The sequence below is a fragment of the Chelonia mydas genome, chromosome 5, assembly GCF_015237465.2.
Source record: "Chelonia mydas isolate rCheMyd1 chromosome 5, rCheMyd1.pri.v2, whole genome shotgun sequence".
NCBI lineage: Eukaryota > Metazoa > Chordata > Testudines > Cheloniidae > Chelonia > Chelonia mydas.
The window spans coordinates 49,798,078-49,821,386 of NC_051245.2; the positions used below are offsets into that span (position 1 = coordinate 49,798,078).

The following is a 23,309-nucleotide window of genomic DNA, read 5'->3' on the forward strand; positions in this document are numbered from 1 at the left end:
GCGGCGCAGCTGCTGACGACTTTAGGCTGCGCCGAGCTAGGAGGCCAGGGAAGGCCCTGGACAGGTGCTCACGTGTCTCCTAGGTGACTCGTCTGCTGCTTTCGTCCTAGCAGCCGGCGAGACGCCAGACATGCGGCGGCCCAACATCCTGCTCACGGGTAAGAAACCGTGAGAGCCGCGCCCCTGTCGCCGGAGCAGCGACATGGGATCCCGGGGCAGCGCGGGGTCGCCCCGCCGCCTGCCCCGGGCTGGCTGAGCCGCGCGTCCTCACGCTGCACGTGGTCGCTGAGCGATGAGGGGTTCGCTGCTGGCCTGAGCGACCAATACGAGATCTATAGAGAAGCCGCAGTTGAGTCTGCAAATGTCCATTTCCTTTGTCCCTGCCAGTGGGGATCTGGGAGTGGTCCGGAAACTAGGGAACTGCTTTGGGTTAAGTGGTTTAACGATTGCAAAGGCTAGTGATCCCATGACATGTTTCATTAATTTTGTTCGATCCATTATCAGCTTTTGATACGTCACGGTCTGATCGAGGAGTTTTTTCCCATCAGTTCTTTGCTGAGAATGGCAGTGATGCATTCGCACAATTAGTCTGACAACTGGCTTTCAAATTCAGGGTTTTGGCAGAGTGTTGCTAGGACTTTACCATAACCATATGATGATACCAGAGTCAGTTTGGGGTCAGTTTTAAATTGCGTAGTGTAGAGCAGATTTCACTTTTATTTGCTGATGCCATTCAGATCTGTATTTTCTTGCCAAACTTTCTTCTCCCCCTTCTCCTCTGTTATTCTGTGGGGGTGGGGTTTAGTGGTAGTTATTTTGTTGTGGGGTTTTTTGGTACACTTTTCTGGCTGACTTATTTAAAGAGACATTTGTGGCCTTTAAGATCAGCACAGCTGAGTTGGTTCCTTTAAATCTAAACTTTATTTTTTAAACATTTTAACATAATTGTGTTTCTGCTTATCAGTGAGTTTATGGTTGTGATGTACCATAATGTATTTATTTGCTAAAGTACTTATGTTAGGTATGATACAAATACATTATATGAATGGCATTGATTTAAATAATGTATCACTTTATATAATTTGTTTTATAGGTACTCCTGGTGTAGGGAAGACTACACTGGGCAAAGAGCTTGCAGGAAGAATAGGGGCAACATATGTTAATGTGGGTGATTTGGCAAAAGAAGGTAGGTTGTATAACAATGTATACTCCATTGGAGTATTTAGAATATATTTGCTTTGTATAAGAGAGACATGCAAACAATAAATAGGTTTCAGAGTAGCAGCCGTGTTAGTCTGTATTCGCAAAAAGAAAAGGAGTACTTGTGGCACCTTAGAGACTAACCAATTTATTTGAGCATAAGCTTTCGTGAGCTACAGCTCACTTCATTGGCTGTAGCTCACGAAAGCTTATGCTCAAATAAATTGGTTAGTCTCTAAGGTGCCACAAGTACTCCTTTTCTTTTTGCAAACAATAGGTAAATATTAAATGTACATTACTGCTGTTTAATCAAAATTATAAATTTTTTTGGGTGGGTTGATGGGTGTGATACATTTAGGAGAGCTTGTAATAATTTCTTTTGAGATAAATACTAGACTTATATTCATGTAAATCCTGTTAAAATAATAAGTATTCCTTGTTAAATTAATAGTCTAATAGGATGCCACCATATTGATCATGTATCTATCCATCACACTGAGTGCATTTACAAAATACAGTTCAGACTGATGTCCATTATACACATTTTTTCTTACACTTTGCCCTGTTTTCTTCCTTTCCTCAATCTCTCCAAATGTGACTTGATGGCTGTCATAAATATAAAGGGAAGGGTAACCACCTCTCTGTATACAGTGCTATAAAATCCCTCCTGGCCAGAGGAAAAATCCTTTCACCTGTAAAGGGTTAAGAAGCTAAGGTAACCTCGCTGGCACCTGACCCAAAATGACCAATGAGGGGACAAGATACTTTCAAATCTGGAGTGGGGGACAAAGGGTTTTGTCAGTCTGCGTGATACCTTTGCCGGTAACAGATCAAGGATGCAAGCCTTCCAACTCCTGTAAAGTTAGTAAGTAATCTAGCTAGAAAATGCGTTAGATTTTCTTTTGTTTTTTTGGCTTGTGAAATTCGCTGTGCTGGAGGGAATGTGTATTCCTGTTTTTGTGTCTTTTTGTAACTTAAGGTTTTGCCTAGAGGGATTCTCTATGTTTTGAATCTGATTACCCTGTAAAGCATTTACCATCCTGATTTTATAGAGGTGATTCTTTTACCTTTTCTTTAAATAAAATTCTTCTTTTAAGAACCTGATTGATTTTTCATTGTTCTTAAGGTCCAAGGGTTTGGGTCTGTGTTCACCTGTACCAATTGGTGAGGATATTATTATTAAGCCTTCCCCAGGAAAGGGGGTGTAGGGCTTGGAGACATCTTTCCTAAAAATATCCCCCCAAGTGGTCTCTTTCGCTGTTCTTTGTTTAAATCACTTGGTGGTGGCAGCGTATCAGGTTTTTAACCTAAGCTGATTCCCAAGGCAAGAAGGAAATCTGTGCCTTGGGGAAGTTTTAACCTGAGCTGGTAAGAATAAGCTTAGGGGATCTTTCATGCAGGTCCCCAAATATGTACCCTAGAGTTCAGAGTGGGGAAGGAACCTTGACAATGGTTTTAGGGCAAAGTCCTACCTTAGTGCTGACAAGCCAGGGTAGGATAATAGGGATATTAGCAAATGACTTCTTTTTCAGCAGCCTCCCCTTCCTTTTTATTTATCTTCCTCACTAGTATAAAAGCAAGAGCATGATTTAGTGCTCAGTACTGTATTTTCTTGTTCCATCTGAAGAACTACATTATGAGAAAATTAAGGTTGCACAGTAAGGCACTCAGATCTGGAGATGCTAAGGTCAGAGTCTCGTGCATAACCTTAACTCTGCTCCCTTGAGCACAGGCATTACATTATAGTCTAATTATGTGATAAACTGTTTCTCAAAAAAGTTTTCTACAAACTCAGGGCTCTGTCTTGCAATCCTCATTCATGCAGACAGCCCCGCTGGCCCCTCTCCTTCAAGTGGACCCATGTAGACATAGGAGTCTGCTTGGGTGGCATGTGAACCGCTGGTTGAGGAAGGCGAGCCGAGCCCCGCCCTGCCCCTTCCACACAAGGTTTCACCTCTTCTGCAACTGCTGGAACACAGAGCTTCCACACTGCGGCCACTGGCCTTCACCCAGGCTAGCTCCCCCAGCCCCAGGAGCACCAGGTGGCGCGGACCCAGCCCAAGCCAAGGCCACTGCATAGGGGGAAGGAAGCAGGGAGGGCATGGAGCGGAATGTGGGCAGGGCCACCCCTGGCTGTTTGGGGAGGCACAGCCTCCTTCGCCTATGATACCCACCACCCATGGGGGTCTGCTTGTATAGATTTGGATGCAAGATCGGGCTTTTGTAATCAGTGGGACTATTTGCATCAGTGAGGACTACTTAAGGGAATGAGGATTGCAGGATGAAGCCCTGAGACACCTGAAAGATAAAGACTTGGGAAAGTGTTAACTGCACCTTTTTAAAGGTTAAACATGACCAGCTGCTCACCATACCTCCCACCCTTATACAATTGCACCTCATGTCCTCATTTCCCTCAGTAGCTTTGCCATGTAGAGGCATAATTCAGTGCTAATGGCTTGTGATATGACAGATGTTTTAATAAAGTGTGGATAAAAATTGATATGTTAAAAATGAATTGGATTTTTTATTTAAATTAAAAACAGGATTTTTATAAAATAAACTATTTAAATTTGAAATTGACAACCTATGTAAAGGTCTACACTTGTTATAATCTATTAGTCATTTAAATTAAATACCAGAAATAATATGAAGCAATACATATTTGCAGACAAGTTTTAAAGAAACCCCATACTACTGAACTGATAGAAGTCAATGCCTATGCACCTAGAACCAGAATTCTCTGAAGTGTTAAACCAGCTTTTGACAGCTATAGCCTCTTCTGAGGTACAGAGAGAATATTTTCTTCATTTCAGTTAATTCAACTAGTTCATTCAAAGTTAGGAAACCAATTGGAAGTTGAAAAAGGAGGAGCACTTGTTTTCCTCTTCCAATATATGAATCAAATACTAGCTGCAATAGGATGATATTTACTAGTTCTAAAATCTTGAAGGACACGGCGTCCAGAAATAATCAGTTCGATTCACTAACTGCAGAGAGTAATTCCTCTGTTTAATATATTAGTTAGTTTTAAGTGCAAAACATGTTTTGATAAACCTTTTTCTTATGTATCTTAAGGTACTTTATTAAATAAAAATTCTGTTGAATATTCAATTAAAAACGCATAAAATCTAAAGAGAGCCTGACATAAATCACAAATAAAAAATTAATCATCTAGTAAATAAGAAATGCATCATTAACCATATTCTAACATCATAAAAACTGTAAAAATCAAGAATTTGGATAAATGTAAATTAAGCTATATGATTGCTTAAATACATTTATATAGCTGTAGTGCCCTCCTGGTTAGCAAAAGGAAGCAACAAATTTAGTGTAAAGGCCATATTTAGTTGTAAATCAGGATGTTAATTGGTACCAACCAAGAAGAATCAATTTTTTTCCCAAGGAAAGTAACTAAAAAGTTCAAACGCAAAACATGATTAAAATCAGTTATTTAAATCCAGTTTTCCTGTTTGCTGGTTTAAATCAATCCACCCGGCTTTAATGTTCAAGCTAATGCTTTTATCCATGGCATTTGTTTTATTGAAACAAATCTATACAATAGATTTTAAAGAATTTGAAAAATAAACGTAATTTCTATTGACTGTCAGTGTCAGATTAGCATATATGTGTTGTCAAATGACTACCATTATCTCACAAAATAATGTGGACTCTTTTTTTTCTATAGGGGAATTATATGAAGGCTTTGATGAGGAATATGAATGCCCAATTTTGGATGAAGATCGAGTGAGTCCAACTTCAAAATCTATCATATTGAAAGTGGGGGTGGGGTTAATTACGGTAAAAGCTGTGTTTCTGGTACTTTACCAACCGGAAAGCTCTGTAAACCGACTTTTCTGATCTTCATTGAAAGTCTGGTTTATAGTCCGGTTGGCGTGGGGCTGGCAGGCTTCCTAGCTGGCTTTGCTTGGCTCCCCGGAAGCAGCGACATGTCCCTGCTGCTCCTAGGCAGAGGAACAGCCACAAAGGGTTTGGAGTGCGGGAGGGGGTGCGGGGCATGGGCTCTGGGAGCTGCAGGGGTGGCACCTGCTGGGGGGAGGCAGCACGCAGAACTGCCTAGTCACGCCTCCGCCTAGGAGCAGCAGAGACACATTGCTGCTTGCGGGGAGCCGCCCAAGGTAAGCGTGGCCTGGATCCAGCACCCCTGCCCCGAGCCCCCTCCTGCACCCAAACTCCCTCCCAGAGCCCAAGCCCCCCAACCCCCCCACACCCCAAACCTGAGCCCACACCCAAACTCTCTCTCTCTTAGTTAACCAGAATTTTTTACTTACCGGCACCCCTCACTCCCCCAATGTTGCTGGATAACAAAGCTTTTACTGTACAAAGAAGCTGCATCTAGTTTTCTTGAGCCTTTCTCTGACTTTTCTGTAGGTAATTGATGAACTAGAAGACAAAATGAATGAAGGTGGAGTTATTGTTGATTATCATGGCTGTGACTTCTTCCCAGAACGCTGGTTTCATATAGTATTTGTACTTCGCACTGAAAACTCATTTCTGTATGACAGACTTGAAAGCAGGTAAATCAGTGGAGTAAATGAAGCTGAATTGTCATGCGGATTCACAGGAGCCTTTCAAGAGTACAAATTCAGGGTTTTGTGTAAGATAAGGATATAAAGTCCTCTTTCTTTTATATTTGCTTATCTAAGTGTTCTTTTGGTTTTGTGTTTAGAGGGTACAAAGGGAAAAAACTACAGGACAACATTCAATGTGAGATTTTTCAGACTATTTATGAAGAGGCAATGTCATCTTATAAGGAAGAAATTGTACACCAGTTGCCTAGTAACACGCCAGAGGACCTGGAGCGGAATTTAGATCAGATTATACAGTGGATTGAGCAGTGGATGAAAGACAACAACTGAAATCTGAGGAAAAAGGAACACGGACTTTTTTTTTTTTTTTCAGGTTATTCTAGCCGTTCAATAAATGAAATTTGTAATTGTGGCATGGTAAATTAACCTTTTTTAGTCACTGAAGTATAATTGAACAATGATAACTTTTTAATCTGAGGGAAAACTGAGGAATTATAATAATGATTGATCATACTGATGAATCTGACATGGTTAAATTAAAATAATGCCAACCACTGACGGATGGATTTTGTACTGAGAGGAGCTGGGATCTATATTATCAAATGGTTATAGAGGGAAGTCAGGAGCGCACGGGCTATTCTTACATTAGAGAAAGCTCCAGGCTGCAATGGAGTGTGTATATATTTGGAGGCTTATGTTCATGGCAGATATGTGAAATGCATGACTTTTGTGAGCTGTTTTCAAATGCTAAGATATTTTAAAACAGCAGAAGCTTCTTCATAGCATAGAGGAGCATATCCTCATATATTTCTCCGTAATATAAACCATTGCTCATTTTATGTTGATTATTTTATTCACTTTGGGTGAATTTTAAAGTTTTTGTGAATGGAAAGTTTAAAGAAGCAGCAGTATATCATTTTGTGGAAAGAGGAGTGTGGATTACTGTTTGAGGACAGACGTAAGTGACTACAGTGAAATCTGAGCTTGACTGCCTGTCGTCACCTGTCATAATGGCCAGTTAAATGTCAGTCCCTGCAAGAATTCCTCTTTATTAATTGTACTGCATTATGCATCTAGCTGTTATTACAACTACAATAATAGCAGGCTCTTTGCTCGTCATTATTTATAGGTTTCACTGTAACTGTTTGAGTGGCCTGTGTGCATGGAAATGATCTGATTGGACTCTGTTAACAAGGATCTATGTGAAAGGATAGTGTTTAATTTGGATGGGTTTATCTTGTTTGTTCATGGTGGGTTGTGAGCCCTTTGAGCCAGATCCTGCAAGTTACATTCCCACTGAACCCAATGGGAGTGTTGCTTGAATAAGGACCACAGAATCTTACAAGAGTAGGAAACTGCCAGAGTTGTTTAAACTTATCACCTGCTGGAAGAGGAAAAATGTTCAGATTGATTTGAAGGACTATAATGCAAACAAGTTCTGAGTGTACTTCCATAAAGCAATTTTGGCTTTTTTGCTTTTTTTTTTAAGGTATTTTTGGTAAATTATTTTTCCAAACATGAAAATTAAAGTACATTAATATAAAAAGTGTTAATTGGTCTATTTTATTTGTATCAGATTTGTGGAATGTAACATCTAGAACTATATTCTCAGGAAAAGAGTGGCTTGGTACAGACATTGTTAGGCAAAAGTCAATATGGTTTCTGTACAGGGAGATAATGTCTTACTAATCTATTGGAGTTCTCTGAGGGGGTCAACAAATCTGTGGACAAGGGGGATCCAGGGACATACTGTGCTTCCATTTCTAGAAAGCCTTTGACAAGGTCCCTCACCAAAGGCTCTTATGTAAATTAAGTTGTCATGGGATAAGAGGGAAGATCCTTTCAGTGGACTGAGAACTGATTAAAAGACAGGGAACAAAGGGTAGGAGTAAATGGTAAATTTTCAGAATGAACACCAGGGTAACTAGTGGTGTTCCTCAAGGGTCAGTTCTAGGACCAATCCTATTCAACTTACTCATAAATGATCTGGAGAAAGGGGTAAACAGTGAGGTGGCAAAGTTTGCAGATGATACTAAACTGCTCAAGATAGGTAAGACCAAAGCAGACTGTAAAGAAATTCAAAAAGATCTCACAAAACTAAGGGCAACAAAATGGCAAATTAAATTAAATGTGTATAAATGTAAAGTAATGCACATTGGAAAAATAACCCCAACTATACATACAATATGATGGGGGCTATTTTAGCTACAACTAATCAAGAGAAAGATCTTGGAGTCATCGTGGATAGTTCTCTGAAGACGTCCACACAGTGTGCAGGGGCAGTCAAAAAAGCAAATGGGATGTTGGGAATCATTAAAAAAGGGATAGAGAATAAGATGGAGAATATCTTATTGCCCTTATATAAATCCATGGTATGCCCACATCCTGAATACTGCATACAGATGTGGTCCCCTCATCTCAAAAAAGATACACTGGCATTAGAAAAGGTTCAGAAAAGGGCAACTAAAATGATTACAGGTTTGGAATGGGTCCCATATGAGGGGAGATTAAAGAGGCTAGGATTTTCAGCTTGGAAAAGAGACTAAGGGAGGATATGATAGAGGTATATAAAATCATGAGTGGTGTGGAGAAAGTGAATAAGGAAAAGCTATTTACTTGTTCCCATAATATAAGAACTAGGGGCCACCAAATGAAATTAATGGGCAGCAGGTTTAAAACAAATAAAAGGAAGTTCTTCACTCAGCTCACGGTCAACCTTTGGAACTCCTTGCCTGAGGCGGTTGTGAAGGATAGGGCTCTATAACAGGGTTTAATAGAGAACTGGATAAATTCATGGAGGTTAAGTCCATTAATGGCTATTAGCCAGGATGGGTAAAGAATAGTGTCCCTAGCCTCTGTTTGTCAGAGGGTGGAGATGGATGGCAGGAGAGAGATCACTAGATCGTTACCTGTTAGGTTCACTCCCTCTGGGGCACTTGGAATTGGCCACTGTTGGTAGACAGGATACTGGGCTGGATGGACTTTAGTCTGACCCAGTATGGCCATTCTTATGTCCTTATGACATGTAACTTGTATGCCTCTACATCTATTTTAGCTTTTTATCTTCTGTGACAACATCACTTACCATTAATAGCTGTTTGAATATTTTGAACTCTGTGGGATGCTCCATCAATGTCTCCTGTCCTATAAGAATTGTCACAGCACATCAGGCCAATGGCTCATCCAGTGTGGAATCCAGTCTCCGGAAGGGGTCAGCACCAGATGCATTAGAAGTTACAAGAAGCCATCTATACAAGAGTCAGTTATGGCATCCACTCTGCAGGGGGAACTTTTAACCCCCTTTTGGCTATGAGTATCAGCAATTGCATATACCCCATCTGTGTGTATAAAGCCCATCGTCTCTCCTGCGGCACAGGAGATAATAAATGCTAAGAGGGCAGTTGGACGCCAGGCTGAGCTCTGCTCATGTCCTCACTGCCACAGGCTCCTGGCTGCTTTCTGCCTGCGGGCTCGCCCACGGCTCTGGGGCCGGGGAGCATCACGACCTGCCCTCGCCCGGTGCTTTCTCTCTCCCGCCCTGCCCCACTCCTACCCTGGCTGAGGCCCCACACGGAAAGCTAGTAGCGCCGCCATGCACACGCCTGCCGGGGGGGCAGCCCTGATTGAGGCCCTGCCCCCCGAGGGCGGAACGGCGCTGCAGGTACTCGCAGGCGGGGGACGAGGAAGCGCGGGTGGCTGCTGAGCGTAGAGACCCAGGTTGGTGGGCCGCGGGGTGGTCACAGCCTCTCGTTGGCTGCCGCCGGGCCTGTCCCGACGGCGGGGGGGAGCTCCGCGGGGTTTCCCGCCGCCGGGCTCGGAGGGGCCCTCGCGCCCTGGCTAGGAGGGGCAGCAGCGGCGCCGCCTGGGGCAGTTCCCCCGGGCTGCGCTGGGAACGCAGCACCGGGGAGCCTGCGAGGGGTGCGGCTGGGCTGCAGGGTTGGGCGCTCCAGGGAGGCTGAGGGGAAAGGTTGGGGACCTAGGGGCAGGAGGAGGCCTTGGTGGGGGTGGGGTGCAGGCGGCTGGGTTTGGTAATAAAGCAGGGTTTGCACAATATGAAGCAGCAGTACGCAGTGGGTGCTGGGGGTGTACGCGCCCAGGGTTCAGGTGCTGCCAGGCGCTCTGGGGTCAGCGCTGAGTAGTCGCCTAGGGGGATGGTGCTGAGCTTGAGTGCGGGGGACCGCGCTCCTCTGTACACAGGTGTGATTTCTTTCCTTGCTCCTTAGGAGAAATCACACGTGTGCACAGGGAAGCGCAAAGGGTTTGATTTCTTGAGTATTAGTTAATGGCATCGAGCACTTCCTGGAATTAGGTGCTTCATGACTAGAGCCACCTACTAGAGTTCACCTGCACATCTACCAATGTGATATGTGCCAGCAGTACCCCTCTGCCACGTACATTGGCCAAACTGGATAGCTCAGTGGTTTGAGCATTGGCCTGCTAAACCCAGGATTGTGAGTTCAGTCCTTAAGGGGGCCATTTAGGGATCGGGGGCAAAAATTGGGGATTGGTCCTGCTTTGAGCAGGGGGTTGGACTAGATGACCTCCTGAGGTCCCTTCCAACCCTGATATTCTATGATACTTTTTTCACTCCTGCACCTTGACCAGAATACCTTTTTGGCCCTGACTCTCAATATCTCACTGCTATTTAAAAGTGTCCTGCACAAGGAGAAACATTGCTTTTTTTGGCGTTAGGATGTATAAAGAAGACTTGAAAAGGTTAACAGTTGTCTATATTTTTAAATTAGACATTCGGAACCTATTTAGGCTGAGAGACTCTGTCTTTGTATCTAGCAGGATTTTTTTTTTATACCTGTGGTTTACCTCAGGTGCAGCAGAGGAACCAGTAGTGTAGCCAGAGCTTAGGTACGCTCAGACATTAAAAATGGTCTCACTGTAAAAATGCCTGAGCCTTGTCTATGCTGTAGCCTCCACCCATTCCACTGGTGATGGAGCTACACAGCTAGGATTTTTCAGACCTTTAATTTCCAATGTAAACAAAGCCATATAGTCCTTTAGGCTAGATGTGACTTGAATTTTTAGTGTAAAAACAGGCAGGGAAAAAAGAATCTTAAAAAATGCCTTTTGACTTTATAAATTATAAAGTACAAAAAAGTGCACAAACCTAGTTTTAAAAAAATCTTTAGTTGTTTGTGTACCTCTTGTGAAACTTCCTCAGCACATAAGCACTAACTGAACAGTAACTGACTACAAGACTTACAGTGACCTGAGAGCTTTAATATTTTTATTCAATCTGATAGTAGAAAAATGAGCTATCATGTTCCTAACATAGCTGCTTATATACAGAAGGCTGCCTAAGGATGGATCTCAGAGGTTGTGTTTTTACATTCTAAATAAGCCTCTTTCACAATAGGTATAAATCATGGTTTGTAACCAGCTAAAGCAGGGATAGGCAACCTATGGCATGCGTGCCAAAGGCAGCATGTGAGCTGATTTTCAGTGGCAGTCACGCTGGCCGGGTCCTGGCCACCAGTCCGGAAGCCTCTGCATTTTAATTTAATTTTAAATGAAGCTTCTTAAACATTTTAAAAACCTTATTTACTTTACATACAACAATAGTTTAGTTATATATTATGGACTTATAGAAAGAGACCTTCTAAAAACATTAAAATATATTACTGGCATGCAAAACCTTAAATTAGAGTGAATAAATGAAGACTCAGCACACCACTTCTGAAAGGATGCCGACCCCTGAGCTAAAGTATTCAATTGTGATTACTGGGCACTTTCAGCTCTGTGATACATGCTGTACTGGAGCTCATCATTAAACTGTCAAAACAGTTTATTCACTGTGGTATTTCTAATGTGCTCTTCACCATAATAACTAAGTATCATTTCATCTTTCTAGATGTCCTTGTGTAAAGAGTAGGAATTTACCCTATGTAGAATATCTGCTCTAGTCTTATAAATTTGAGTCTAATAAGAAATAACTGATTAGACACAGACTTTGCTGATTATCCTCTTTCAAACAGCCAGGTGTATGTTGAGAGTTTCTTATTCAACAGATAGATGCGTTTCTAAGCAGCGTGGGGCATATTTTAAACTTTACATATTTGTTAAGTGGGCCACTCAACTAACATTACTGAAAAAATAATCCATTAGTCTGTCGAAAAATTACTGTGAATAGAAATTTAATTAGGTTTGCTAAAGAATAAACATTTAACGAGTCAATATTCATACACTCTCCAATATGCACACTATCCAGTAGGCTCTCCGTCTGAATTATTGATTCTAGAGCAGTGGTTCTCAAAGTTCATTGCACCATGACCCCCTTCTCATAACAAAAATTACTACATGACCCCAGGAGTGGGGACCGAAACCTGAGCCCGCCCAAGCCCTGCTATCCCAGGAGGGGGTCCAAAGACGAAGTCCAAGCCCTGCCAAACCAGGCAGGGGGCCCAAAACCGAAGCAGAGCTCAGGCTTCTGCTTTGGTCCTGGGTGGTAGGACTTGGACTTGGACTTCGGCCCTGGGCCTCAGCAAGTCTTAACACCAGCTCTGGCAACCCCATTGAAAAGGGGTTGCGACCCACTTTGAGGTCCCAACCCACAGTTTGGGAATCGCTGTTCTAGAATATCTGTTTTGGTCTGTGTTGCTACTTTCTGCTCACAAGGAAGGATGAAGCTCTGCACTGCCAGTATACCTGGAGACAGAATTTGGCCTTTGATTTTCTTACCTTGCAGTCTCAGCATGATCATCTGTGTTTCCTGGCTGCAGGATGCTCTGTTTCATCTGGGAGGAATTTGAAATATATTTAAAATGTGACTGGAGTTTACACACTTTTGTTAATTAAAATAATCCAGGACTGTCTATCACTGTGTTTCTTCCATGAGAGAAGATAAGGAGACAGGGTTGGCAGGAAGAATTGAGCTTGTAAACCAAATAAGTAGCAGCAGTTGAGTTTGGAAGTTTGGAGATAAATTGTTCTTCGATTTTTAATTTCTAGTCCTAGACATCATGGCGATGGGCACAATGAAAATGCCTAAAAGATAAATGGTGACCTCCCCTTTCTTAGAAAAAAATTCTGGGATTTCTATCAAATCACATTGAAAATGAAGACGGGTAAAGTCCAAATTAGTGGGATATGATTTAGAAATGTTTACATCAGCTTGCAACTATTGTAGTATTGAAAATGTTACCAAGTCAGCTGGTGTTGACATTTCAGCATGCTAAAAATAATCCACACAGAATGAAGGTGATCTATGACTAAGGAAAGGATATAGAGTGTTTCCTCTTTATAAAGGTTTAATTGTTTTTATAAATTAAATGTCTATCACTTAACAAGCCTCGATTGAAAATAGTATTAAATTGTTTAAAACTAAATCCATCAAATTCAAGAAAGTTCAGAAGGGAATAATTTTTCTTACACTTCTACTGTACATTAATTACTTGTGCATGAACTAAATGTTACACACTTCAGAGAACTTGATGTGACTCTTGTACCTAGTGAATTGTAAACCTAATAATACTTCCTCTTTACTGCCTTTTTTTTTTTTAAGTAAAGAAACCTGGTGGGTAGGTGTGTTCTCTTGTGCCTTGTTGGCAGAGACCAGAACACTGATATGGTTTTATGTTATTGGAAACATACTTTGAACAAACTGAAAATATCTGCCGCTTTTGTGTCAGTTAAAACCGATCTGTTTGTTTAATCTTAGATTCAAGACACCAGAATCACTCCTGCATACCTAGCAGGGAATTTTATGCACAAATGACTTAGATTATCTTAATGTGTTTTGTTCAGGTGCACAATAGACATTTTCTGGGATCTTGAACATGGTGTTGGAAAACACTGGGACTCTAAAAACACAAGATTTTTCACTTCATCTCAGACAAAGTACTACATTCCCTTCTGTACTGCTACTTTGTCTGAGAATCTTTTCCCTTTCAAATAGGTATATAGAGTTCTGAAGAAGACACCATTCACATTGCCAATGAGTGAGGCATTCACATTACAGAGCAAACAGGAGGAGAAAGACTCGGAAGGTGAAGAGGATGACATGACATGTGGAGACTTGGGAAATGGACTTGGTAGAAGACCTGGTGGTGTCTATGAAATGGAAGGTTTAAATGTGCACACATTTAGATCTAGGAAAGGGTCTGATAAGATCTTCAACCCGCTTCTGCTAAAGAAAGGGGAAGAAAGTGATGCTGCAATTTTTCACTGTTCAAAATGCAATGGTTTGTATGATGTGTCATCCAAAAAGCTTGGAATAAGTGGTATTACTAGATGCAGCCGACAAAATAGTTCTGGTAAGACTAACTTTTAGTTCATTATTTGCCCCCTGAAGTTTCTCTGTTTGTGAAATTTGTGAGGTAGATTATTTTCTCAGAGTTTTATGAAGCTTTATTCAAAATGTTTCTAAAACATTTTGAGAACCTCTAATGAAATATTTTTAAGATGTGCCTGTAATGTTTGCACAATACATTAGTAACTGATATAAACTTAAAAGTTAGTGTTGTACAATCTTTCGAGCTCATGTCATATCACTGTAAAGTTAGTCACCCTTACAAGTCTAATATTGCTTAAGAATTTTACTTATGCTGCTTATATTTTCTGATACTGCTCTGCAGTGCTGAGATATTTTTATGACAGAATGAAAAATATGTAGACACAGAATTGCTGAATAAAAATGTTTATTTACATTAGAATTTGGGAGTTGATTTAGCATGATAAACACTGAACTATTGTATAAATGCAGCCAAATGCATTCAACTGTAATTTCAGTTTACTTTGGGGATGGTCTCAGCTCTCCCTCCAGCCTCTTCAAATGGTAGGGGTTGAAGCTATATTGGATTTTTCCCTTCCAGCTACTGGTCCTATGACCCCTCTTTCATGGGGTCATTGAAAGTGAGGTTTGACAAAGAGATCAGGAAATAAGGGGGCAGGGGAAGAAGCAGACTAATTTTCTTTGTTTATGGAGGAATTGGAATGACACAGTCCTGTTCCACTTCCTTGTGTCTGTAAATTGCTTAAGTATATCATCCCTGAAATTATATCTCAACTTTAGTTTCCAGCTAAATATCAAACATGTGTGCTTGATATTTCACTGAAATTATAGTTCAGGAACAATCTCACCCTTAAAAAGTTACTCTACAGCATTTGAAGCTCTCTCTCTTTTCTCATTATTAGTGCTGAATTTTATGTAAAGGTGGCAGTGCTGTGAATATAGTCAACCACAGTTAGTGCTTCTCCTTTTTTCCCCCCTCTCCTTCAAATATCTTTTTAGTTATTCTTACTTCCCCCAACTGAGTGTTTCCCTCTTTGGTGTTCTAGTCACTCTGGTTCACTCCTGCCCCCTCCAACATAAACCAGACTGTCCAACATAATTGCTCTTTTGCTGGTGTCAGCAGGACCAGTGTGAAATTTATGAGACTTGTGCAATCCCAGTCAATTTCACAATGCTTCTGCTTGCACCCTAAGTGATAAGGGTCTATGCAGTGAGCTCCATGCAAGCAGAGCTTGAGCCCACATGGAACCATGTTGAATTCATTGGGCCTCTGCATAGGGGTCTACCTATGTGGAGTGGAGGTCACTGAAGGATCAGGGCCTAGGTGAGAAAAAGCAGTTGCCCATAATAAGCACCTGGGATCTATATGAGTTGAATGAGTGGATCCAGTGCAGTGCTTCCCTCCGTGTACTCCTGCAAGGCTCATGCAAATCATCCACACTCTATGCAATTAGAGTTCTTCAACACCTGGTAGCTAGCTGTTGTCTTGTTTTTTAATCGTTGAAAACTGAAAACACTTTTTTTCATAAATATACAGGAAAAATGAAAATGCATTTGGGGGGGGGGGGAAGAGGTTTTTTGTTTCTTTTTTTTTTGATAAAAGGAAACACTTGAAATTAATTTATTCTCTGTGTGGCTAAACTTTTCTTTTTCTAACTTTTTGTCTTCTTTACATGTGAAATATTGCAGACCACATAATAGATACTGTTCTAATGTATTTTGTAATTCTGTGTTGTTTAGCCTCATAAAAATTACACGGATGATAATGAGTGTCTAAATGGGCTCTCTTATCAATATAAAGGTAAAGAAAACTAAAAGAATTGGGAGTTTTGTGAATGTGTTGGTATCTCATCAATTTTATACAGAGTCTAATTCTGAAGTGTCAAATGAAGAATTAAGGCAACAACTTCGGGAGGCTATAGAGGTTAGTACTAATCCTGAATGGGCTTTTTTTGAAATGCTTGTTTATTATAACGTAATAAAATATGTACAATGTTATTTCATTGGAAGACCTTAGAATACCCAAAACTTTGGGTAAATATGAGCTCTGTCAATCAGAGAGCTAGTTCGGAGACTTAAAAGATTCTGTGCCCCAGGATCTATAAACTGAAGGTCAGTGTGTCCTCTGGATTTTCTGATTCTGGAGTGCAATGAAGAGGCAGACTCTTTGTTCTAGATTCCCAAAGTGTGGAGGGCCTTAAAGGGGCAATACTTCATTTAGCAGCAATCTCTTCATTACACTCTCAGTTTGGAAACCTGGAGCACCAACATGGAAGCTGGCAGGCCTACTTCAAGCCAGCTATGTTGAAGGGACCCTGGCATGCAGAGAACAGTAAAATCTCAAGGAACATCACCAAATTTACTAATCAAATATTGGTAAATTGGGGTGCTATGATGTACAGTACAAAGAAAAATTGTCATTTGAATGTGTTGTGGTGCAACTTCTATTACATGAGGACAAACATAGGAACACAAATCTTATTACTATCAAAGTAAAGCAAATACCAAAAACAACCCTTTACACATTAGTATTGTCTTAGTAACAAGATAACATACCACAAAAATGAAAAGCTAAGTAAAGAGAACAAAATAGGAGCCTCCAGTTAAAGCTAGCATTCATTCTAGCAGAGTAAAAATGAAAACCATTTCAAGAGGGTATATGGATAAAGGCATAAAGCTTTGGCATAGAGAGGATGTGCAAGTCAGAAAGCATTCTATTAGCCATCAAATAGCATAAAATGTGGGCCCAGTCCCTGAAGGTGCTCAACACCTAGGATTTGCTGAGTGTCCTCAACTTCCACTAAATTCAATGGGAGTTGAAGGTGTTCAACAACTCCCAAGAGGCACTCTGTACTCAATAGGATTGCTCTGCATCATGCATCTGAGAATCTGTTGGCGAGAGAAAGAACATAATTTTATTGAAATTCTCTACTTAGTCCTGCAGTTTAAACATGAAGTACTTCAAAGGAATGATTTGCCAAAGAGTTGGCGTGTGCTGCTTCTGGAGACCAAATGTAAGGTGGAAACTAAATACAAAGCATATGTGCCTATATAGTCTAGATTGAAGGCTAAAATCACTGGATAAGGAAATTGTCATTTTCTAGGAAAAGGACTACTTGTGAAACGCTAAAATACTTGAACTCTTGATTGTGTAGGGCACGTACAATCATGTTCTGTACTGAATGAATTAATTGCCATTATCTGTTCCACCAACGTTTATTTTTGTCCATTTGTTTTGAGATATTCAACTGAATGGCTCAATTTGGACACCCAAGTCAGTCCTCCAAATACAGGCACATTTCAATATCAGTTGCTGAATCAGTGGAATTGTAACAAATGCTGGTTGTCAGTGTTGATTTTGGAGCAGAATCTAGTTCTGGCAGCCAGTCAGGTTTCTACCACCTACAAATCTGCAAAATGAATTTCAGCTGTTAATATGACTGACTTCTTATTTTTAACGTGAACTTCAGTTAAAAGAATCTGGGATATTTTTGTCTGAGACCTTGTTCTTAACATTGCTTTTCTGCTCTGACTCACCTAAAGTTCCAAGACAGAACTTTTGTGTTTGTGTGTGCGCGCTTGCAGGTCATTGTTGCTTCTCACCAGAAATGGAAGGGGGCAGAGGGAGTGAGTGGTTTTTCTTTTTAACTCTTGGAAATTGCAAACTGACCTCCTTGTAAGAGGAGAAGGGAAGGTGATCCAGGCATCCAAATGAGGATACAGTTGGGTAGGAGCTTTTTTACCTGGACAGCTGCTTAATTATCGATATACAAAATAATGCTAGAATAGTATCCATATATTATATAATATCCGTAGACTGTTGTAGCAAATTAAAAGAAGAGAGCAGAACGGGGCATAGTGTTCAAAAGCCTGTGCCAGAATAAACATAAAACAAAAGAACTACAGAATGAAATCATATGTTTTTAAAGTACATTTGCAGAGAATGGGAAGAAATAGTAATTGTTTGTATGCTTGATTATACATTTCGTTTAAATTTGCATTCTCATTAGCATTATGTCATATTGGAAACAAGCTGTAAATCATATTAATAGGTAAAGATTATCTTGTGAAGGGAGCTCATTTGGTAACAACTTGTTGAGACATAACAAGACTGTTCTGGCTTTTATTTTAGTTTTTATGTTTTTGTTTTTTTGCAGGAGGTAGAGATTTTAAAAGTAGAGCTTGAAGCATCGCAGAGACAACTTGAAGGAAAAGAAGAAGCACTTAAAATTCTGCAAAATATGGTAAGAAGTGCTTTTAAATTAACAGCTTATTTAATAGGGTTTTAATTTAAAGTATTAACTGTACCTGAATATTAAAGAGCTAGCAATTATGATTTTATTACTCCTTTCCACACACAGTCACAACTATTGTTGAAAGAGGTTCCGCTATAATAGCACATTGGTAGTTTGACCTTATAGGATCTATTCACTTTATTCAGTGGATGCTATCTTCCCTTGACTCCTTTTACTAATGTTACTTCCTGTGCTGTGTCTTTCATCACAAATCAGAGGTTCCTTTCAGTTCATGCCCAGATCTCTCACAATAAGAGACAATCCCTAATAACTGTTAGGGCATCTCTTTTTTGTATGGGTTGTGATGTTTTTGTTTACTATTAAAATCAAAGACACCACAATCAATTTCCAAGGTTTTAGTGTGGTTACGCAACCCATTTACAGTACTGTTAGGTCCCGTCCATTTAAAATTGTATCAGCATTGTACCTGGGTCACTGGTCATCCATACAGTACCCTGGGTCCTTGAAAGTTACTTTTGTAACATAGACAGGCCTTAAAAGAAAAAAGGATCTTTTTGATTTTTTTAATATTTTTTTTTCAAGTTGAAGCAGAGGCAAACAATCCAATAGTAGGGAAACAATCCCATAGTTGGGATCCTCCTTCCAGATGATGTCATGGTATCCTCGCACTGAGGATACCTCTCCTGAGGAGGAACCCCAGTTACTAGGAAGAGCCAGGTAACAGTAATGGGGGATTCAATTATTAGAAATATAGATAGTTGGGTTTGTGTTGACTGGGAGAATCACATGGTAAATTGCCTTCTGGGTGCAAAGGTTGCAAATATCATGAGACATCTAGACAGACTTATGTGCAGTGCAGGGGAGGAGCCAGTGGTTGTGGTACATGTAGGTACCAGTGACATAGGGAAAGAAAAGAAAGAGGTCTTGGAGGCCAAATTTAGGCTGCTAGGTAAGAGATTAAAGTGCAGGACCTCCCTGATAGTATTCTCTGAAATGCTTCCAGTTCCATACGCAGGGCCAGAATGACAGGTAAAACTGAAGGCTCTCAGTGCATGGATGAGACAATCGTGTAGGAAGGAGGGTTTTAGGTTTATTAGGAACTTGGGAACCTCTTGGGAAAAGAACAGAATTATCAGACACACAGATAAACACAATATGTTGGGAAGAGTCAACATGGCTTTTGTAAAGGGAAATCATGTCTCACCTATCTTTAGAATTCTTTGAGACTTATTTGACGGGGGGAGGGATAGCTCAGTGGTTTGAGCATTGGCCTGCTAAACCCAGGATTGTGAGTTCAATCCTTGAGGGGGCCATTTGGGGTCTGGGGCAAAAATTGGGGATTCGTCCTGCTTTGAGCAGGGGGTTGGACTAGATGACCTCCTGAGGTCCCTTCCAACTGTGGTATTCTATGAAGTGCAAAGTAATACACATTGGAAAAAATAATCCCAACTATGAATTCAAAATGGTGGGTTCTAAATTAGCTGTTACAATCCATTCAATGTGCAGCAGCAGTCAAAAAAATCTAATGGAATGTAGGGAACCACTGGGAAAGAGAGAAATAAAAAAACAAAATATCATAATACCACTATATAAATCCATGGTACGCTCACACCTTAAATATTGCATTTAGTTCTGGTTGCCCCATCTCAAAAAAGATATATTAGAACTGGAAAAGGTACAAAGAAGGGCAACAAAAATGATTAGTGGTATGGAATAGCTTCCATAGAAGGAGAGATTAAGAAGCCTGGGGCTGTTCATCTTCGAAAAGAGACAACTAAGGAGTGATACAATAGAGGTTTTTACCCTTGGACATAATACAGGAACGAGGAATCACCCAATGAAGTTAATATGCAGCAGGCTTAAAATAAACATAAGGAACATACGTCTTCACACAATGTACTTTCAACCTGTGGAGCTCATTGTCTGGGATGCTGTGAAGGCCAAAAGTATAACTGGTTACAAAAAAAAATTAGTTAAGATCATGGAGGATATATCCGTCAGGAGCTGTTGACCAAGATGGTCAGGGACAGAGCCCCATGCTCCAGGTGTCCCTAAACTGCCAACTGCCAGAAGCTGGGACTGCATAACAGGATGGATCATTTGAAATTAATGTCTTCTGTTCCGTTCCCTTTGAAGTATCTGGCACTGGCCACTGTCAGAAGACAGGATATTGTGCTGCAATGGACCATTGGTCTGACCCATTATGGCCATTCCTATGTTCTTGAAATGCTGCTAAACTTTAAAAATAACAGAGACTAGCAGGAGTTGAAACACAGCTGTAGTTGCAGCCCAGCTATTGAAAGCTTAACATCCTGAATACTAAAACCACTAGGATTTTTGTAATCAATTCAAATGTAAATTTAATTTAAAGAGTTTTCTTTATCTTCCTTATGAGTCTGTTGATATGAGGAAGTGTATGTGACTTAACCCGTCAGTAAGGAATTGCACTCACAACTCTGACCCACAGTTTTGTTCTGTTTTTTTATAGATAATGCTATATCAATCTACTTAAGTTTTTAAGAAGTGGTTGCTCCTTGTCATGAAAGCAAAATGTGGCTTTTGGAACCTATAAAACCTAAGGTCAAGAAGAGCTCCCTTTGATTCACAGGTGCCGACATTTGTCACCAGTGAGCAGGTTAATTTTGGGAGTTAAATACCTAATCTCTCCATGAGTCTCCATGCACATGTGTTCTGGGAACTGAAAACCAGTCTGAGGTTCTGCATTTTCTATATTCTGTCCTTAACTAGTGCCAAAAAGAACAGCTAAGCTGAGGGACTAATGACAGATTTAAACTTTGGTCTTTCAAAAACAGGGCTTGATATCCCAGCTTTCCAAAAGCATATGCTGGTTAGTTCTAACCTTTACAGGTTGTGAGATATCAAACCTTAAAATCATATTCTAATTTCTATCTTGCTTCCCCTCCCTTTCCTTCTTCCAATAGCTCCTAGAGCTTATAATCCTTTATACCACCTGTAAGTCTAGAATGGCAGTTTCCACATGATGTAAAATGATACATTAATTTAGTTATATAATACTGTTAGATTTATCTATATGATCTTGTTGTTGTTCATCTTTTTCACAGACAGTGTTTAATAAAGCCACTAGTCATACAAAAGCAATGCTTCAAAAAACTGAGGAACAAAAGAGAGCTTTAGAAAAGGTAAGGGTGCAGACTTCTTGTCTCTGCAAAATCATGCTAATATCATAGTGGCTTTATTCCTTGTAATTTGTGAGGCTAAACCAATAATTTAGGATTTATTCTGAAGTGACAAAGGTGGTCCCTCTATTTTTGAATATAATACATATCTGACTTTATTTGTTTTAAGTTTTGCTGACAGAAGTCTCATCCCACTTAGCTTTAATGAGACAATGTTAACTTATCACATTTATGTCTGAACATTTGTACCTTCTATTTACAAATAATTCTTAAGATTACTATATTGAAAAGACAGAAAAAATAACGTTTTTCAACTTGTTCACTTTGTGAATTTGACGGCACTTTGTTTATAGGCTGGGATTTTCAAAGGAACTTAAGAGAGTTAAGTGTCCAACTCTCCAATTTTAGTCACTTTCTCTCTCATTTTTTATGAGTGGGTGGGTGGCTTTTTCACACATAGGGGAGCAAGATGGGGGAGAGACATTCTGAGAATAGGAATATAAATGTAGATCCATTAGAAACTGGTGGAGAGAGTTGAGGGCAAGGATAGTGATTGAAACTATTTTAACTCATTTTTTTAAGACTTGAACTTGTATCTCTAATCAAATGTTAGACTGTCAGCTGTCTGACTTTCTAAGGAACGTTACTTCAATGTTATGCTTGGTACTGAGCCTTTAAGGTGTCCAATACATGGGCATTTTACAGATATACAAGTGGGATTTAGACAAGTACAAAATATTACATACAGAAGAGTACCCAGAAGTTACCTACTACAGGACAGGCCCAACAAAGAAAATAACAGAACACCACTAGCCATCACCTTCAGCCCCCAATTAAAACCTCTCCAACGCATCATCAAGGATCTACAACTTATCCTGAAGGACGACCCATCACTCTCACAGATCTTGGGAGACAGGCCAGTCCTTGCTTACAGACAGCCCCCTAACCTGAAGCAAATACTCACCAGCAACCACACACCACACAACAGAGCCACTAACCCAAGAACCTATCCTTGCAACAAAGCCCGTTGCCAACTGTGTCCACATATCTATTCAGGGGACACCATCATAGGGCCTAATCACATCAGCCACACTATCAGAGGCTCGCTCACCTGCACATCTACCAATGTGATATATGCCATCATGTGCCAGCAATGTCCCTCTGCCATGTACATTGGTCAAACTGGACAGTCTCTACGTAAAAGAATAAATGGACACAAATCAGACGTCAAGAATTATAACATTCAAAAACCAGTTAGAGAACACTTCAATCTCTTTGGTCACTTGATTACAGACCTAAAAGTTGCAATTCTTCAACAAAAAACTTCAAAAACAGACTCCAATGAGAGACTGCTGAATTGGAATTAATTTGCAAACTGAATATAATTAACTTAGGCTTGAATAGAGACGGGGAGTGGATGGGTCATTACACAAAGTAAAACTATCTCCCCATGTTTATTTCCCCCCTCCAACCCCACTGTTCCTCAGACGTTCTTGTCAACTGCTGGAAATGGCCCACCTTGATTATCCCTACAAAAGGTCCTCCCCCGCCCCCCCACCCCCCCGCTCTCTTGCTGGTAATAGCTCACCTTAAGTGATCACTCTCTTGTTACAGTGTGTATGGTAACAATCATTGTTTCATGTTCTCTATGTATATAAATCTCCCCACTGTATTTTCCACTGAATGGATCCGATGAAGTGAGCTGTAGCTCACGGAAGCTTATGCTCAAATAAATTCGTTAGTCTCTAAGGTGCCACAAGTACTCCTTTTCTTTTTGCGAATACGGCTACTACACTGAAACCTGTCAAATATGGACACAGAATTCCACCTTTTATCTGGCAATTAAGTATGCATAAGTGAACAGTATTAATTCACAGTGAATTTATACTGTAATATGCCACAA

The 23,309-nt window shown here is 40.4% G+C and overlaps 2 protein-coding genes across 4 annotated transcripts in view; both read left to right on the top strand.

Moving 5' to 3' along the window:
• Positions 1–23: 23 nt before the first annotated feature.
• Positions 24–7,293, top strand: AK6 (adenylate kinase 6). 2 transcript variants are annotated; one of them, XM_007059226.4, is made up of 5 exons: positions 24–158; positions 1,094–1,186; positions 4,886–4,944; positions 5,590–5,735; positions 5,888–7,293. In XM_007059226.4, the coding sequence occupies exons 1-5, from the start codon at positions 131–133 to the stop codon at positions 6,075–6,077; spliced, it is 516 nt and encodes a 171-aa protein (XP_007059288.2). In that variant the 5' UTR covers positions 24–130; the 3' UTR covers positions 6,078–7,293. The 2 variants fall into 2 exon arrangements, with proteins under 2 accessions (XP_007059288.2, XP_037759079.1); XM_037903151.1 differs by lacking the exons at positions 24–158; positions 1,094–1,186 and adding an exon at positions 1,873–2,065.
• A 1,836-nt stretch (positions 7,294–9,129) lies between these two features.
• Positions 9,130–23,309, top strand: part of CCDC125 (coiled-coil domain containing 125) — a 38,213-nt gene continuing 24,033 nt past the window's right edge. The window contains exons 1-5 of one of the 2 annotated variants that reach the window (XM_043546281.1): positions 9,130–9,408; positions 13,657–14,014; positions 15,858–15,916; positions 18,150–18,236; positions 21,332–21,409. In XM_043546281.1, coding sequence (XP_043402216.1) covers positions 9,340–9,408; positions 13,657–14,014; positions 15,858–15,916; positions 18,150–18,236; positions 21,332–21,409 — 651 coding nt within the window. In that variant the 5' untranslated portion in view covers positions 9,130–9,339. Of the gene's footprint in view, positions 9,465–13,656; positions 14,015–15,857; positions 15,917–18,149; positions 18,237–21,331; positions 21,410–23,309 lie in introns of both variants that reach the window. The other variant, XM_007059225.4, reaches the window with a different exon arrangement.

Excerpts from the sequence above, each read along its gene's own strand:
- AK6 (XM_037903151.1), top strand. The coding sequence starts at position 1,942 with ATGACCAATGAGGGGACAAGATACTTTCAAATCTGGAGTGGGGGACAA. Across the intron at positions 2,066-4,885 it reads TTCCAACTCCTGTAAAGTTA|GGGAATTATATGAAGGCTTT; the intron begins GTAAGTAATCTA and ends TTTTTTCTATAG. Across the intron at positions 5,736-5,887 it reads TATGACAGACTTGAAAGCAG|AGGGTACAAAGGGAAAAAAC; the intron begins GTAAATCAGTGG and ends TTTTGTGTTTAG.